Genomic DNA, 18,273 nt, shown 5'->3' with positions numbered 1-18,273 from the left:
AGGAGATACTCTAAGGTTGTCAAGATTTTAAAAGGAAATAATCTATATAAGAATATTTTTCATGTTTGTTTTACTCTAGCATGAAACCTCTCTAAAAGAAAGTATTTTTATATGTTTAAGAGAAACACTAAAAGCAAATCAGATTCAAGTTCTATGTACCCAGTAGTTCTTGATCATAAAAAAGTCCATATTAGCTCTTTTCCTCTTTCTTTTTTTATTGTTTCTATTTCTCATTCTTTCTTCTGTCTCCTCTCTTTTTTTCCTCTCCCTTCTCTCCTCTTCTCATTTTTAACATGGGGCTAAAGAAAGAGTGATCTAAAGAAACTTAAGCTTTTGATTAGTTACTTCATGGGCAGTTCAACATCTTGAACTGAAGCACTAATAAACAATAGCTTTGAATGACTTCATCAACCCACTGATGATAGGTAGCTAGGAAATGAAACTTCTAGAAGATGCTTTGGATGTCACACAGACTGGAGAGTGATAGTTAAATACCAGGCCAACGAGAAGTTAACTATAAAAGAACACTGCAGCTAAGTCATATTGGGACCTATTGGTAAAATTCTTGGGATAACAAAAGGATATAGCAAGCCATAAGAGTGATCAATTTAAGATTGTTCAGAACATTGAAAATTATACTTACATATAATAATTTTTTTAATTGTTCAATGAGATTATCTGTTTTAAGCTGTCTTAGGAGTTTAAACAGATTGCCTGTTTTTAATAATGCTGTTCTACTTGTCAGTTAAAAAGTTACATAAAGTGCTTATGACCAATTCTGTTACTAATAGAATCCTTTAATACTGAACAAATAAAATGAAAGACATCAAGTGAGAGCACCTATCATGGGTTTATCATTAAAAATAAGCAAATTGTTCTATTCTTTGTGAATAAGCGCTAAGAGTAGGTTATTATAGGCAGTACACTCCTGCTGAGAATATTTTTTTCATATAATGAATAATGACAAAGATTATGCAACCTCTATGCAGATAAAAAAAAAAAAGGAGAGAAAACAGAGAGGGAGTTAAATTGGAAAGGGAAGATAATTCAGAAGAAGAAAGAAAAGTCTTGTCAAAAACCTTAAAAGAAACGATGAAAGGAACTCATTCCAGAGTTCCAAAGCAGGCACAAGCAATCCATCAATTTAACAAAAACAGGGAGGGGTGTCTGGGTGGCCTAGTCAGTTGAACATCTGACTCTTGGTTTGTTTTGGCTCAGGTCATGATCTCAGGGTCATGGGATCTAGTCCCACATCATACTCCATGCTCAGCACTCAGCAGGGAATCTATTGATTCTCCCCCTCTCCTCTTACCCTTCCCCCCCTGCTCTCTCCCTCTCAAATAAATAAATCCTTAAAAAAAAAAAAAGAGGGAGAAAGAAGAAAGATCGCTTATGTAGTAAAAATAAACCAACATTGTAAGACACTAAAAGTTCTCTGCTAACTCATCTCTTGTAATAACGTTGCTGCTGCCACATTTATTTTAAAATCGAAACACACTTTTTTTTTTTAATTTTATTTATTTATGATAGGCACACAGTGAGAGAAAGAGAAAGGCAGAGACATAGGCAGAGGGAGAAGCAGGCTCCATGCACCGGGAGCCTGACGTGGGATTCGATCCCGAGTCTCCAGGATCGCGCCCTGGCCCAAAGGCAGGCGCCAAACCGCTGCGCCACCCAGGGATCCCGAAACACACTTTTAAGAGGAGGAAGAGGTGACTTTCTTCCTTTCAGAAATATTAGACGAGGTAATAAAATACCTTCCAGTTTATATTCTGCCAAAAATATTTACTAAGTACTTAATTTGTATTGGAGGCCCAAGGGCCAGAAAGGTGAATGTTCACCATCTATGGGAGAAAAAAATAAAATAATTGTGAGATCTATAGTGACATTATGGAGGGAGAGGGCACAGCAGGAACTAAAGACAGAAAATCCTATTCACCAAGGACTATTCAAGGGTGGGAAAGACCTCACAAAGAGGGGTGACATTCTAGCTGCTGAGTAGAATTTCACCCAGGGATAAAAGGCCAAGAGGAAAAAAAAACTATTGCAAATAATTAGGAACTTCCAGGACATTTTAAAGAATACCTACAATATAGAATGGCTGCAGACAGATAGAGGGCCGTATGGGAGAGGGGATGATGAAAGCATGTGATCATCCCTACATGACATTCTTGAGAATTGAGACTTTGTTTTATTGTCATACAGATTAAACAGATGCTCTGAAGCCAGAAAGCAAATGAAACAAGGATCTTTGCTATGGTTGTTTTGTACATTTATTTATTTTGCTCTTAAATAAATTGTTCCCAAATTAGGACCAGGCCCAATGGTACACGTGTGTTGCTCAATAAATACTTTTTGGAATGAATTTGGAGAAGATGAGTTAAAAGACACAGCAAGATCTGGTTTTATTAATTACAATGGAAGTAAGAGTTTGCATTCAAATGTTTTCTCTAACTTTTGTGTTTTGATTCCTTTAAAAGAAATTCTAAAAAAAAAAAAAAAAATTTTAAATAAAAAAAAAAAAAAAAGAAATTCTAACCTGGAGTGCTTGGGTGGTTCAGTAGGTTAAGCATCCCACTCTTGGTTTTGGCGTAGGTCATGATCTCAGGGTCACAGGATGGAGCCCTGCCTGGGTCTCCACCCTCAGAGTTTGCTTGGGATTCTCTCTCCTAGTCTCCCTTTGCCCCTCTCCCAACTCCTATTTGCATGCACACGTGCACTCTCTCTCTCTCACTCTCTCCCCAAAATGAATGAATCAATCTTTTTAAAAAATTAAAAAGAAAAAGAAATCCTAACTTAAAAGAAAAAACATCCAATGTACCAGTAATTACTTAAGAGTAATAATGCTAGCACTTTAAGGAATTCATAAGGGAATAGTAACAAGGTTCACAAAAAATAAAAATCAAAGGAAAACTGTGGTCATTAATAAGGTACTAAATATCAAATAATATTAATTTCTGGTTGAATAATATGTGAAAATGTGTGTGTGTGTGTGTGTGTGTGTGTGTGTTACTATCTTCAGAGGAAGAGGAAGATACATAAATTTTTTTAAACTTACACTTTTCTGTGATTGCTGTTCTCACATCTGAACTGGAAGCTTTATTTTTCAAATTCTGTGCCAATGTAAAAACATAATCAAGCTGAGGATGGCGTTGTTCTAAGTCAGACTTTGTGATCTGTTAATAAAAAATGATAATTAAGATAGATTAATAAGCCTTACCCTAAGGATACTACTAACAAAACAGAACTGGTGTGCTGACATCAAAATTGCTGTTGTCCTTTTACACAAGATAGTGAGGCATCAGCAAGATAGCAGAAAAGAGCAAGGTTTGAAGTCAAAGGTCCTGGGTTTAAAATACAGCTCTGCCACTTATCATCTGGATCACCTGGCAAGGCACTTTACTGTTTTTGTTTTCACGAAAAGAAATAACAGAAAACTTACAGCTCTGCCATATCAAGTTGGAGAAGATTTGATGAAGAAAATCCCTACGGGGGCAGCCCCAGTGGCTCAGTGGTTTAGCACTGCCTGCAGCCCAGAGTGTGATCCTGGGGACCCGGGATCGAGTCCTATGTCAGGCTCCCTGAATGGAGCCTGCTTCTCCCTCTGCCTGTGTCTCTGCCTCTCTCTCTCTCTCTCTCTCTCTCTCTGTCTCTAATGAAAAAATAAATAAAATTTTTTTTAAAAAAAGAAAGAAAGAAAATCCCTTCGGAAAAATGGTCTGAAAACCTTGGCAGTGATTTCTGATGACACCTCATGTATCTGTCCTACATGAGATACAAACACAAACAAAGTCACCTACAGGAATGGTAGTGAGGCATTCAAAAAATGCTTTGGAATAATTGCAAATTAAATAATCTTAGACATGAAAAACGCTGCACTAGAGAGTTTGTCTCAGTACTAATTAACAGCGGCAAAGAGATTTTAAAAATCAGAATATAGTGTGTTTTAAGCACAGAACTGGGGATTCCTGGGTGGCTCAGCAGTTTAGCACCTGTTTTTGGCCCAGGGCGAGATCCTGGAGTCCTGGGATCAAGTCCCACATCGGGCTCCCAGTGTGGAGCCTGCTTCTCCCTCTGTCCGTGTCTGCCTCTCTCTCTTTCTCTCTCTCTGTGTCTCTCATGAATAAATAAATAAATAAATCTTTTAAAAAAAAAGCACAGAACTAATAAATAGCCATAAAGATTAGAAAATGCAATTCCCTGTAATTACAAACAGGGTAGCAAAGATTCTCTCTCAGCTCTTCCTCTTCATAAATTCACTAATTTTGCAGATTTCAATTAGCCCTGAAGTGTCAAATATTATTTCTAAGTGGATTACTCACATCTTGTAATCCTGAATCCCAGAGAGACATTTCAATGAAGGCTGATTATTTCATTCTAAATGGCCCAAGAACCTCTCAACACAACATACCCAAAACTAAATCACTCAAAACCTCATCCACAGCCCATTTCTTCTATTCTTGATTTCTGCTAATTGCAACAGCATCATCTTAGTCACTCAGAAAGGGCTCTTTTGCTTGCTTTAAGCATCTCTCACCTCCGATTTATCCTCAGCACTAAAAAGCGTCTCAGTCTTCTTCTCATCAAAGCAAAGCATTGTTTATCATCAGTCTGCAGCCACCATTAAAAAAAGAAGAAAAGGGCAAAAAGATGCTTGCCAACCGCTTACAGACTAAAAGCCTAGGCCTAGCAAGTCAACAAGCTTCTTTCCAAAGTGATCTTGGACCTGTCTTTGCTCTCTGACTTCCCACTACATTTCTTTATTGCACAAATGTTGACCCAACATCCTTCACACCCCCCTACCTCATGACTTCATTCACTCTCTTCCCTACATGAAGAACATGCATTTATCTCCAGGGGTCAACATTCCACAGTCTGCCTTCCACTACTGTGAACTACCCTCCTTCCTCACCCTGGCTCCCCTAACAGGTGGCTTAGACCTATCCTCCGCTGCTCTTAGATTCTGCTTTGCTGCAGCCAACTTGTCTACCTATGTGCATTTGGTGCCTCTGCCTCACTTCAGGAATATTTGTAAACTGAGAATAAAATCAACACCCACCTCAAAAGACTGTCAAAAAAATAAATGAGATGATATATGTAAAACACTTAGAAAACCACCCAGTACAGATTCAACACCTAATAAGCAATAGCCGCTGTAACTATTGTACGACACATTCCCAATTTCTATCTGGTATGTTCTTTTTAGAATCCCTACACGACACATAGCCTAGAACCTAGCACACAGTGAATATCAAACATTGCTATTAGATGGCATATATATAGTGACAAAATTCTAATCAGGAGATGCTTATTTCTAAAGTCAGCAATTAAATAAGCTCATTATGAAATATAAGTTGAAAAGGTGCTATAGGCAAATATCCTGCATCGCAGTAGGCATTAAATCTCACATGAATTTACATTTGTGTTAATGTGCCTCACTTGATGGTCTATCAGTTTTAGATTTTAAAATACACTGAATCTCTACTTCAAGTGGGTAAACTTCATCTCACAAAAAGACTAGAAAGGCAAGAAAAGCTTTATTCTTCGGAACTAACCAAACATAGCATGGCTGTTTGACAGATAAAGAGTTTTTTAAAGCTCATTGTCCCAGAGTTTAGGACAAACAAAGGAGATCCAAACAGATCTTGTCTGTTTCTGTGTTGTGGTATTTCCCTGACAAGTCTCTACGCTATGTACTTACTTTCATTCGGGAAACTGTCTTATTGATCTCTTCTATATCCCCGACAGTGACAATGTTGGATTTCAACATCTGGTCGATCAGGACCAGCCAGTCAGCTAGCTCTGTGATTGTTTTATCCAGATCAGCAGGAATTGAAATTTCCGAAGTACGGGGAGACTGAACAGGAATATCTGACGCAGATGATACTAGCACCACCTTTTGGACACCAGGATGAGCTGAAATTTAGAAAACATGGCAAAGTATTAATACATCAACAGGATATTATTCTGATTGTGGTGGCCTAGGGGTGATGTGTGTGTGTGTGTATTTAAATAAAATGCAGTTTAAGTAAAAAGAAAAAAATTGTAGGAAGTTTTTATTTCTTCATACTAAAATGACAATGGCATTTCCTGTAGTATCTACATATCCATGGTAGCCATAAAGCCAATTAAGTCAATTAAATCATCCCACAACATTCCAGGGTAGCAAAACTCAGAAGTAACGAACACTGACACCATGAGAAAATAAAATAAAAAATAAATCAATCATAGGAAAATGAGGACCGCGCTTTTATTTTAAGATGCTTGACTTAATTATAATGTCAATTTATTCTTATTTTCTATTCTTTTCTAATTAACTTTTATAATATGAGCATGGGTCATTCTTAATAAAATTGAAAGGGGGCTTCAACTACCTCCATTTCAACCTCAAATTTTCTAATTAAGTTCTGCTTTCCAGTGTATGCTAAACTCAGGCAAAAGACCCTGAGGGGGGGATCCCTGGGTGGCGCAGCGGTTTGGCGCCTGCCTTTGGCCCAGGGCGCGATCCTGGAGACCCGGGATCGAATCCCACGTCGGGCTCCCAGTGCATGGAGCCTGCTTCTCCCTCTGCCTGTGTCTCTGCCTCTCTCTCTCTCCCTCTGTGTGACTATCATAAATAATAAATAAATGAAAAAAAATTAAAAAAAAAAAAGACCCTGAGGGCAAAGCATCCCCTGATAGCACCTGAAACAAACCTCTCAAGCAATAACAACCGCCCTGACCCAGCAAGACCCCACCGGCTTGATGACAGGGCATTCACTAACTTGACCTTCACAACCCACCTGCAGGTAACCCACCGACCTTTGTCCCACATTTTCCTAAAATAAATCTGGAAAGATTTTCAGCACCTTGGGGACAGTCTTTGAGACACTAGTCCACTGTCTTCCTGATGTTGCCCTCACTGAAATAAGTTCGTTTCTTATTTTACCACCACTAGTTTTCTCTGCCTTTGGATTTTTTCAGCGGCCAGTGGCTGAACTCAACTGTTTGGGAGCCTCCCGAGCCAGGTGTCCCTGCACCTCTGGGCCCCAGCTCCAAAATCATTGTGAATACTTCTGTTATAATCTACATATATACTAACTTTTAGCTAACCCCTATCCTGCACTGCAGCTACTTAAAGTGATTCTGAAATTCTACTTCAAAAAGAATGTGCAAAAAGTTTAATGTATCTAATACTTATTAACAAATTGTTTTCCTTAACAGTCGAACATTTAGACTTCCAGCAGCAGTGTGTGGAACAGATGAAATTCCTACATCCACATGGACAATATTCTAGTTCCATGGATAAACACATCTTTCACCTTGTCTTCATTTATTGTTTTTTTGATTGTCAATGAACACTAATATTTTTATGTTTATTAACTAAATATGGTATAATTTATAACTGTGTTCTTATCAGTTGGGATGAATTATTTTTACAGGAAATGCCTTTGCCATTGCAGAAAATAACATTTCTACTTTAGGATTTAAACTTTTTTTTCTTTTTAACATATAGATGGTAACAAACTTGCAGTGATCAAACCCATAAATTTGTCTTGAGGGAGTGTTTTCCTAGAACTTTTTAAGTTAGACTCTTGTCTTTTCTAAAGATGCGATAAATATTTTTTCTACTTTTTTTTTGTTTCTCTGGTTTGTCTTGTTTTGTTTTTAAGAATGGTTATTGCTTGGAAGTTTGGTTATTGCTTTTCTTTAGCTTTGAAATGAGAGCATCAAATTAATTATTAGATCTATCTGGAATCCACTTTAGCATATGGTATATTAAGTGAGACAAATAATTTTCCAAAAATATAGTCAATCTGTAAAGTAAGTGCAATTCTAATAAAAATCCCAGCTAGTTTGTATGTAACTTGACAAAATCATATATTCAAAATCTGATTTTCAAATCAATATAGATAAAAAAGAGAAAAAACAAAAAACAAAAAACAAATCAATATAGAAAAGGACCACAAACAGCCAAAACAGTTGGAGGGTTATGCCCTATCTGATATTTAGTTGTATCACTTAGCTAATAACGAATGATTCACTCATTGTTTTATGGACCCAGACATTCAAAGAGACTACTGGAAGATAAGAGCCACAGTGCATAGGTGGCAGAGAAATCTGACCTTGGCACAGATTGCATTAAAGATCAATGAGGAGAAATTTACTGGTCAATAAATGATACTGGCAAGCGTGGACACCCATAGCTGGAGCAGGAAGACGATGGTATGGAATTTGACCTCATATATACCCTGAGAGAATTAATTCTTGATGGATTAAGGACCTGAATATGAAAACTAAAACTGTACAACTGTTCGTTGAGAATATTAAAAAAAGAATCTTGGGCAGCCCTGGTGGCTCAGCGGTTTAGTGCCGCCTTCGGTCCAGGGTGTGATCCCGGGGACCTGGGATCAAATCCCATATCAGGCTCCCTGCGTGAAGCCTGCTTCTCCCTCTGCCTGTGTCTCTGCCTCTCTCTCTCTCTCTCTCTCTCTCTCTGTGTGTGTGTGTGTCTCTCATGAATAAATAAATAAAATCTTTAAAAAAATAAAAATAAAAATAAATAAATTAATTTTAAAAAGCATATGAGTTGAAAGTATTAAAATGCTCTAAAAACACTCATAAAGGGGAAGCTATTAATAGACCATTAATGTTAAAGAATTCTGAAAATGGCAACATTAACAAAAATGTTAGAAGCCATAGACTAAGGAAGAAGGTATTTGCAATGTACACTCTAAACAAAGAATTTGAAATCAAAATAATTTTTTAAACTCCAAAAATACCAATGGGCAATCCATGAAAGAGGAAACAAGAAAGAAATAAACATGAAAAAAAGGCTCAATCACACAAGTATCTGAGAAAATGCTAATTGAAATGAAATGCCTTATCTCTATAGGTCACAGACTCTCAAAGTAGGATCTAGGAAGCTCTAAGTACCCAGAAATCCTTCCAAGGGCTGTGGATGCCCAAATTATGATTATCATAATAAGTGATTTACATTTTCATGCTCATTCTTTTTTTTAATCATTCTCTTAATTTAAATTCAATTAACATAGAGTGTATTACTAGTTTCAGAGGTAGAGTTCAGTGATTCATCAGTCTTATAATACCCAGGGCTCATTACATTATGTGCCCTCCTTAATGTCCATCACCCAGTTATCCCATCCTCTTACCCCCTCCCCTGTAGCAAACCTCAGTTTGTTTCCTATGCCTAGGAGTCTTTTATGGTTTGTTTCTCTCTGATTTTGTCTTGTTTTATTCTTCCCTTCCTTCCCCTATGATCTTGTTTGTTTCTTAAATTCCACATATGAATGAGATCATATAATTGTCTTTTACCGATTATTTCACTTAGCATAGTACCCTCTTTTTTCCATCCATGTTGTTCCAAATGGCAATATTTTTTTTTTGATGTCTGAGTTATATTACATATCTTCTTTATTCATTTCTCTGTCAATAGATATCTGGCCTTTGTGTGTAGTTTGGCTATTGTGGACATTGCTGCTATAAACATTGAGGTGCAGGTGCCCCTTAGGATCACTCCATTTGTATCTTTGGTGTAAATACCTAGTAGTGCAATTGCTGGGTTGCAGGATAGCTCTATTTTCAACTCTTTGAGGAACCTACATTCTGTTTTCCAGAGTAGCTGCACCAGCTTACATTCCCACCAACAATGCAAGAGAGTTCCCCTTTCTTCACATCCTTGCCAACATCTGTTGTTTCTTGTGTTGTTAATTTTAGCCATTCTGACCAGCGTGAGGTGGTATTTCATTGTGGTTTTGAGTATTTTTTTACTCAAGGCTACATGACATGTGATATCGTAACAGACTAAATGCAGAAGTGGAAATGAGAATCCAGGTGTCCTCTAATTTCCCAGACACTAAAAGATTTTCAAATATGTAAAGCAATGCCACTTTTCTAATTAAATTTGTTTTCGTCTTGAAAAAACTCATTTCTAACATTATATTTATAAAAAATATTATTTTTACTAACAATAAATGGATATTGCTGTTTTAAACAAATTAATACATAATTCTTCAAATTTGTTTTTTAATTAGGTAAATCTTTATAAACATAACTCACACAAGGAAAGCTCTTTGAGGGTCCTCAATAATGTTTAAAAGTGTAAAGGGGTCCTGAGAACACAATGTTTAAGTTCTGATAACATGTAGAGCAATGAGAGCCCTCCCACAGGTGGTGGAAGTGTGAACTGGAACAATGGGTCTAGACAGTATCTAGTCAAGTAGAAGTTATCCATATTCTATGACCCAGCAATTCTACTACTATATACCCTAAAGAATACCTCACATAACAGTCTGTCCAATCTTCACTGTAACTTTCTTTATAGTTTAAAAAACTCAAAACAACCTAAACATTCATTGTTTCAAGTCTTCAAAAATCTAGTAGGGGGCCTACTGTGTACAAGGCACTCTTCTAGATGCTGCAGGTATGGGAGTACACAAGACAAAGAGCCCACCCTCATGGAGCCTGCATTCTGGACAGAGGAGATGTAGTAAAAGCAACCCAAGATGGAGAGAGACAGGATATATTTGAGATATGGTGGGCAAGGTCAGGAAAGGCCTATCTAAGGTGACATTTGAGGAGAGAACTGAATGAAGGGGAGTGTGTAGAACATGTAGAGATCTGAAAGGACATCTGAAGAAGAAAGAATAAACAGCAAGCACAGAAGCCATAAATGGAAACATTCTCAGCATGTTAGAAATAGCAAGTAGACCAATGCATTTGAAGCAGAATAAACAAAGGGAAAAGTGATAAGAAATGAAATTAGAGCGATGGGACAGCAGGCAAATCATAGTCTTCTGGCCCACAGTAAGACTTTAGCACTCATTATGGATGACGAAAGAGACAGCAAGATTGTGGTGAGCCAGGAGTGACACAATAAAATGTATGTTTATAAAGCGTGACTTAGCTGCTATCAGAATAGACTACGGAAGACTGGTAAGGCAAGAGTAGAATCAGGACAGTGAGAGACTATTCCAGAAACACAGATGAAACAGATGGTGTTCAAGACCATAGAAGTGGCTGGGATGAGACAAGGGACTAACAATTTGCTGGTGGATTAGATGTTAAACACAGAGAAGTGTCGAGGGTGACTTCAAATGTATTGGCCTAAGAACTGGCTGAACCCTCTAAAGCTAAAACATGGCTAATGCCATGGGACTGGTAAGCATACTAGAAGAGAGAGTTCTGAGGACCGCTATGGATCTGTGCGGTGGAACATTATACATCAGTTAAAATGCACAGACAAGAGCTGCATGCATCAAATATATGCCAGTAGAGAGGAGAGAAGGAGGGTAAGTAAAAAATCAAGAAAAGATGTAACCCAAAGCACAAGTGGAGGAGATGATCTTAGAAAGAAAGGGAGATCATTCTTCCATGGCATAGGAAGGAAGTACGCATAGTTTGTGAGAACAGATGTAGGTAAACCTACTTATAGGGATTCTCTGATGGGAAAAATAAGATCTTGTTGGACAAAAAGTATTTTATCTTTTAAAAATGAAAAGAGGTCATTAGTTGAGAGATGGGTAGCAAGGAGCACTCGGAAAAAAGTGCAGTAGGATTGTCTACCAGTGCTGAGCATCCATTCGAGGATGGTCAGCAAGAAGTTGGTCTGGATCAACCTCAAAAACAACATGCCAAGTGAAAGAAACACTGTATGAGAAATACCCAGACTAGGTGGTCCATGGAGACAGAACACAGGTTGGTGGTCACCACAAAATGGGGGTAGAGTGGAATGGGAAGAAAGTGCTAAATGAGTAAGAGGTTTTACTTTGGAATAATGGAAATATTTTGGAACTAGACAGAGGTTTGATGTGCACAATACTGCGAATGTACTAAGTATCACTGGATTGTTCACTTAAAAAATGGTTAATTTTAGAGCAGCAATGGTGGCTTAGCAATTTAGTGCCACCTTCAGCACAGGGCGTGATCCTGGAGACCCGGGATCGAGTCCCATGTCGGGCTCTCTACATGGAGCCTGCTTCTCCCTCTGCCTGTGTCTCTGCCTCTCTTTATTTCTGTGACTCTCATGAATGAATGAATGAATGAATGAATAAATAATCTTTTAAAAAATGGTTAATTTTATTTTTCTAACACAATAAAAAGAAGAATAAATTGAATTAGAACACTGTGTAGGAGGAGAAGGACATACTGAAATAAGTTTCAGGTCTCTTACCTGTCCCAGGGATGAATATCTTATTCATTACAATTTAACCTACTGGAAGGCATAGTTCTGCTATTAGCTTTTCTATACTTCTAAATGTGTATTAAAATATTCTCTGTTACTTTGTCATAATGATGTTTAAAAAGGTACGATAACCTATTGCTCTTTCATAAAATGCATCAAGTCTGTTCCCTGCAGGTATAGAATGGAGCTGTGTTTGCGAGGCAACAGTGCCCAAATGTTAATTCAAAAAGTTTTAATATAATCAACCAACCAATCAGGCCCCAGGTATTTTTTTGTGCAAGGTACTAAGAAATATAAGTAAAACAGAACACTAACTTGGCCCTTACCAAGCTTGCAACCTCAAAAAAGTTTTTTTTTTTAAGATTTTATTTATTTATTCATGAGCGACACAGAGAGAGAGAGAGGCAGAGACACAGGCAGAGCGAGAAGCAGGCTCCATGCAGGGAGCCCGACGTAGGACTCTATCCCAGGTCTCCAGGATCATGCCCTGGGCTGCAGGTGGCGCTAAACTGCTGCGCCACCGGGGCTGCCCTCAAAAAAGTTTTTTTAAAAAATCTTGTCACTCACTCCTTTTTCAGAATCCTAATGAGAAACAGAAGGAGGAAGGGGAGGGAAAAGGGAAAGGGGAAGGAAGAGGGAAAAGGAGGGAAAGGATGGTGGGTGGAGGACAGGGAAAAGTGAGGCAGAGCAGAGGAATGAGAAGAAGGGAAGAAAGAGGAAAAGGAGGGGAGGGGAAGGAGAGGAAGAGGAGGAGGGAGAGAATCAGCTGGCACAGAGAAAGTGGAAAATTAGGGTTCATCACACTTGGGGGTTTGCCTGGTAACTCAACAGAAGGAGAGCAGGGCAAGGAGGTCTCGAGAGCCCACAAGGCAGTGATAAGCAGTGACCACAGTGGCTACTGGCTCAGTAGCCTGCCCTCTATTCCAGACAAAGAGATATGGAAATGAAAAAGTGAGAAAACTCTTCTTTCTCCCAATCTTAGTCATCATATCATTTGTCAGTAAATACCTTCCCTTGGATGGAGAACTCTTCTAAATCTCCATCTCCCAACTGGTTCCAAGGGTATCCGTCTAAACTTTTTGTTTTCAGTCATGATCAGTGTCTAATTAACACAACACCAGAACATGTTAACATAGCAGATTATAGCCAATGTCCTGAGAAACTGCAGGTCCCCAGAAGATCTTCCTCAATCCCCCATCTGACTTTCCCATTGCCTTCAGCGGCCTCTGCAAAGGAGGCCCAGGAAGGGTGAGAAGTCTTAGGTGCCATGGAAAGGAATGCCTTGCACACACTAGGCAGTGACATATGTCTTGTGTTTAAAAAAAAAAAATCTTTTCAAATAACTGAAAAGTAGAATAATAAATCACAATGGCATTGTGTTTTTAAATAAGTTTTTCTAACTCACATATGATACTTATAATCATAAAATTTTGTTATGCTTATAAAAAAACTTTTTGGTTAAGAAATAAACTGTATCTTACCAGCAATTCTTGTCTGAGACCCAGAACAGGGTTCCTGGATGTGTTCCTTCAATGTGCTAGGCACTTCTCTGCATATCTACAGCATCAGGCCAAACAAAAAGAATACTATATAAATAAAGATGATTATATTTTTGAAAGAGGAAGTGTTATTCTAAGTGATAGTTCTGCTGCTTTTCTTCCCCCTCAACGCCTGAGCTTCTGTCTCCACCTTCATATTCACTGCAGTCTTCCCAGAGCACCCTCCTCTCCCCTGCCACCCGCCGCCACTGACTTTACTGTGAAGAGTGCCATCCAGTCCTTAGTTGGCCGAGCCCTTTGGATATTTAATGCTATCCCTCCCCCTCCCTGGGATACTGTTAATATTCTGCAATCCTGTCTTTATGCTTACCTCTCTGATGGATCTTCTAAGCATCCTTCACCAGCTCATTTTCCTCTGCCCATCCATTAAATACTGACATTCTACAGGGTAGGATTTTTGGTCTTCTTACCCTTGACCCTGGCTTTCTCTGTGTCCTGGTTTCTAATGGTTTCATTTATCATATGGAGTCTTAAGAGGCTGAAGACTCCAAAAAATACATCTTTTAGTCCAGCTCATTTGTCTGGATATTCAGACATGTCCAATACTGAATTCATCATCCATTTTCCTGATAACCCCCTTCACAAGGCTGTCTAATGACTCTAATTGACCATTTCAGATCAGTTTTCCTGATCTGGGTAGTGGCCTTTGCTCAGAGGAGTTACCTCATATCCTGATGTCCTAAGGCTATCTATCTTAGGATCACTCCATCCACTCTACTGTACAGCTATAGTGATCTTTCAAAATGTAACCTTCTTCTGATTGAAACCCATCAGTAGCTGCCCACTGCTCTCCAGGTGGTGAACTGTTCTCAAGGCGGAGCTCAATTTCCTTGTGATGCATGTTGAGGCCATTAGGATCAGGTCTCTACAAGCATCTCTCGTCCATCCACTTCACACTAAGCTACTTCCAAGACCCAAATGCACCATGCTCATTCTCTGTCTCCTCTAGACCCTTTCACTTGCTGCTTCTCCTCCCTGCCATGCCCCTTCCCCCATTATTCATCTGACCCATACTCATTCATTCTTTATAAACTAACATGGATATGATCTCCTTCAGAAAATCTTCCATGATTACTACCCAAAGCCAGGTAAGTGCTCTATCTTTATGTCCCTATGGATATCTCTATGTTATAACTGCTTGCCTACTTGTCTCACCCACAATAAACTCTTTGGGTTAGAAGCAGTGTCATACTCTTTGCTGTATTCTTAATTCTTAAAAATGGTGCCTGGCATAAAGCAAGAGTCCCGTCAAAAACTACTGAATGAATAAATGCATGAATGAATGAAAGACCTTAGGTTAGTCTTTTCCAACAGGCATGTATCAAAATTTTCTGCACAATAAGCATTGTCTGACCTTGAACAGTCATAATTTACCTAAGTAGAGTAAATTCTACATGGAATCCTATGATAAAGGTAGTTCTGGCTTTGTCTAACACAGTGCCCCCAAATTAACCAGGGTGCCCTATTCTACACAATGTTCACTGTCATTCCTTATGTTAAAAATAGATGTGTGCTCTGATTGAATAAGCACAAGCTGAGTCTGGCATGTTTGACAGAGAGCCAACATGTCTGAACAGGAGCGTAAGGCAGAGAGAAGAGAATACGAAGTTAGGGAGAAAACAGGAAGCCAGAACATCAGGGGCCTAATAAGTCACATTAAGGACTTTGGCCTTTATTCTGAGTGAGATGGAAAACACTTAGTGGGCTTTGCTCAGAGGAGTTACTTGATTTGAATTAAGTTTTAACAAATATTTTGGCTACTTCGACAAAGAGCCAAGGAGGAAGCAGGGACCAGTGAGAAAGCCATGGCAGTAATCAAGACAAGAGATGATGGCAGCTTAAAAACAAGTTAGTGGCAATGACGTTAGTGAAAAGCAGTCAAACTTGTGAAATTCCACAAACCTAAAAAAAAAAAAAATGAAAAAAATATACAGAGAATACCAGTTGTACCACCCAACATTGACAGTTGTTAGAAATTCACTATATTTGTTTTAGCATGTATCTAGCCATATAGCCATTCATCAAATCATCCATTAAAGTAGATATGTATTTTGAAGAAGAAGCTGACAATGGTGACTCCAAGCTTTGGAGTTTTTTAAAATTGAGATATAACTCACATTAGATTGACTCTAAAGGTTTTGTCCAAACAATAATGAGTAATTACCAACAACTGAGGTGGGAGAAGTACAATAAAGCACAGGGAAGAGGTGGAGAACAGGAACGCAATTTTGTATGTTTGAGATGCCTATTACACATTCAAGCGGGCATGCTGAACAGGCCACTGTACATGCAAATCTAGAGTTTGGAGACAGGTCAAGGCCAGAGATATACACATATGAGTCATCAGTAATAGTGAATCATCAAGGCAGTAATTCTCAATTAGAGAGTCTAGATCACTAAAGCATCTGCATCATTAGATACAGGATGATGGCTATCATTTCAAGAGGATCAAGAAGGGGAAAAATGACTAATAAGGCATCTACCAAACCAGGGACAGAGACATATCCATTCAGTATTTCAGACAGACCTCACACTCTGAGATGGTGTGTACCAGCGCAAAAGAAATAGAAATCTATTACTTTATCTGCTTGTAATTGTCTTAACTGCAAATAATAATAATAATAATAATTATAATTATAATTATAATGGCATGAGGAAAAGGATCTTGTATTAGTCATATTCGTAGCACATGCTATTACATTCTACCTGGAACCTAGTAAATCAATGAATAAATGAATAAATCATTAAAAATAAAAACAATTAAATGAATAAAATCAATAAAAATAAACCTACATAGGTAAGAAGTCATGTGCAACATTAGAGAATTATTTTAATGCTCTCAATTTACAACTTTATAATTTTATATGGCATTTTATTGCCTCATTCTAAAATATATTCTTTATTTAATATAGCATATAATATAAAAATCCCAGACCAAAATATCCCACTTAAAATAAAAAATATTCTCTGAGAATATAAGTTTCTATGACAGATGAAAAAATAATAATCACAAACATTAAAAAGCATTAGTAAACGTGCCCAAATTTGGATACACTTAAAAGCAAAAGTTACATGATCTCACTCCTTTGACAACAAAATCAATAACGATGAGAAAGTCATCACAGTAATCCTTAATGCACACCTTATTCCATGTTGAATTTACAGTTCTTAAGCTTTCTGAAATTTTTTCTCTTTCATGTAAACTCAGACTTTTATCTGAAAGCATTTCCAATTCAGTTCTATTCAGCCATTTGAGTTTTTCAGCTTGTACATCCATCTCCTGGGTTAAGTCCTAAAAGAGTAAGAATAGAGTTGTGGTTATAAGGTCAAGAACTATATCAGAAATCTCTCTGGGGGGATCCCTGGGTGGCGCAGCGGTTTAGCGCCTGCCTTTGGCCCAGAGCGCGATCCTGGAGACCCCGGATCGAATCCCACGTCGGGCTCCGGTGCATGGAGTTTGCTTCTCCCTCCGCCTATGGCCTCTCTCTCTCTCTCTCTCTCTCTCTCTCTCTGACTATCATAAATAAATAAAAATTAAAAAAAAAATCTCTTTGGGAAGGACTGCCTGGGTAGCATAGTCAGTTAAGCATCTGCCTTCAGCTCAGGTCATGATCCTGCGATCCTGGTATGGAGCCCCCTATCTAGGGCTCCCTGCGTCTGGGACTCCCCACATTTGGGCTCCCCACATCTGGGGCTCCCTGCTCCAAGGGGAGTCTGCTTCTCCATCTCCCTCTGCTGTTCCCCCTGCTTGTTATCTCTTAAATAAATAAAATATTAAAAAAAACTCTCTTTAAAATATTTTTATGAATGTCTTCTATTGTCTTTAACTTCTCTTGGAAAATAAATTTCTAAGAAGCCTAAACTTATGTTAACAAACTGTAACTGATCCGGGAATGAACACACACTTTCAGGATGTATTTGTATGAAGTTGTGTTCTGGTCCCTCCTCGACCCCCATCTCTTAAACAGGGTCATATCATATCATACTTTCTTTGATACTTTAACATACTGTCCTTAGATAACGAAAATAATGCGTATTCTAATCAAAGGCAAAAAGAGAAGCACCAGGAACATTTTATGCATCCATCTCTACCTTCTCTTTACCTACCCTAATATACTGCCCCACTCTTTGTGACTGTCCCCAAATTGTTTACAAAATGGAATGTTCCAAGAAAACTATTGAAATTTTTAGATAAAAGAGGAACAAGTTGGATCCCTGGGTGGCTCAGCAGTTTAGAGCCTGTCTTTGGCCCAGGGCATGATCCTGGAGTCCCAGGATCGAGTCCCATGTCAGGCTCCCTGCATGGAGGCTGCTTCTTCCTCTGCCTGTGTCTCTGCCTCTATCTCTGTGTCTCTCATGAATAAATAGATAGTCTTGGAAAAAAAGGAACAAGTTTGTTAGATATTTGTCACATTTTGAAAAGAAAACTTAGGCATCGTTTGCCATGTATTTTTCATCATTATGCAAAGTTTCTTTCCCAAAACGCCTCAATCATCCTCCTTAAAATCTTTAATCAAATTAGTGAGTATC

At 38.3% G+C, this 18,273-nt stretch overlaps 1 protein-coding gene across 9 annotated transcripts in view; it reads right to left on the bottom strand.

Moving 5' to 3' along the window:
- The window catches only part of UTRN (utrophin), a 496,122-nt gene that overhangs the window by 243,627 nt on the left and 234,222 nt on the right, over positions 1 to 18,273 (bottom strand). For all 9 annotated transcript variants that reach the window (XM_041741733.1, XM_041741729.1, XM_041741764.1 and 6 more), the window contains 4 exons: positions 16,886 to 17,035; positions 13,666 to 13,741; positions 5,702 to 5,916; positions 3,059 to 3,176 (listed from right to left, as the gene is read on the bottom strand). In XM_041741733.1, coding sequence (XP_041597667.1) covers positions 3,059 to 3,176; positions 5,702 to 5,916; positions 13,666 to 13,741; positions 16,886 to 17,035 — 559 coding nt within the window. The remainder of the gene's footprint in view (positions 1 to 3,058; positions 3,177 to 5,701; positions 5,917 to 13,665; positions 13,742 to 16,885; positions 17,036 to 18,273) is intronic.

Source organism: Vulpes lagopus, chromosome 2 (assembly GCF_018345385.1).
Source record: "Vulpes lagopus strain Blue_001 chromosome 2, ASM1834538v1, whole genome shotgun sequence".
In the NCBI taxonomy this organism is placed as follows: domain Eukaryota; kingdom Metazoa; phylum Chordata; class Mammalia; order Carnivora; family Canidae; genus Vulpes; species Vulpes lagopus.
Note: the sequence above shows the minus strand (reverse complement) of the source record. Positions and strands in the feature narration are given on the sequence as shown.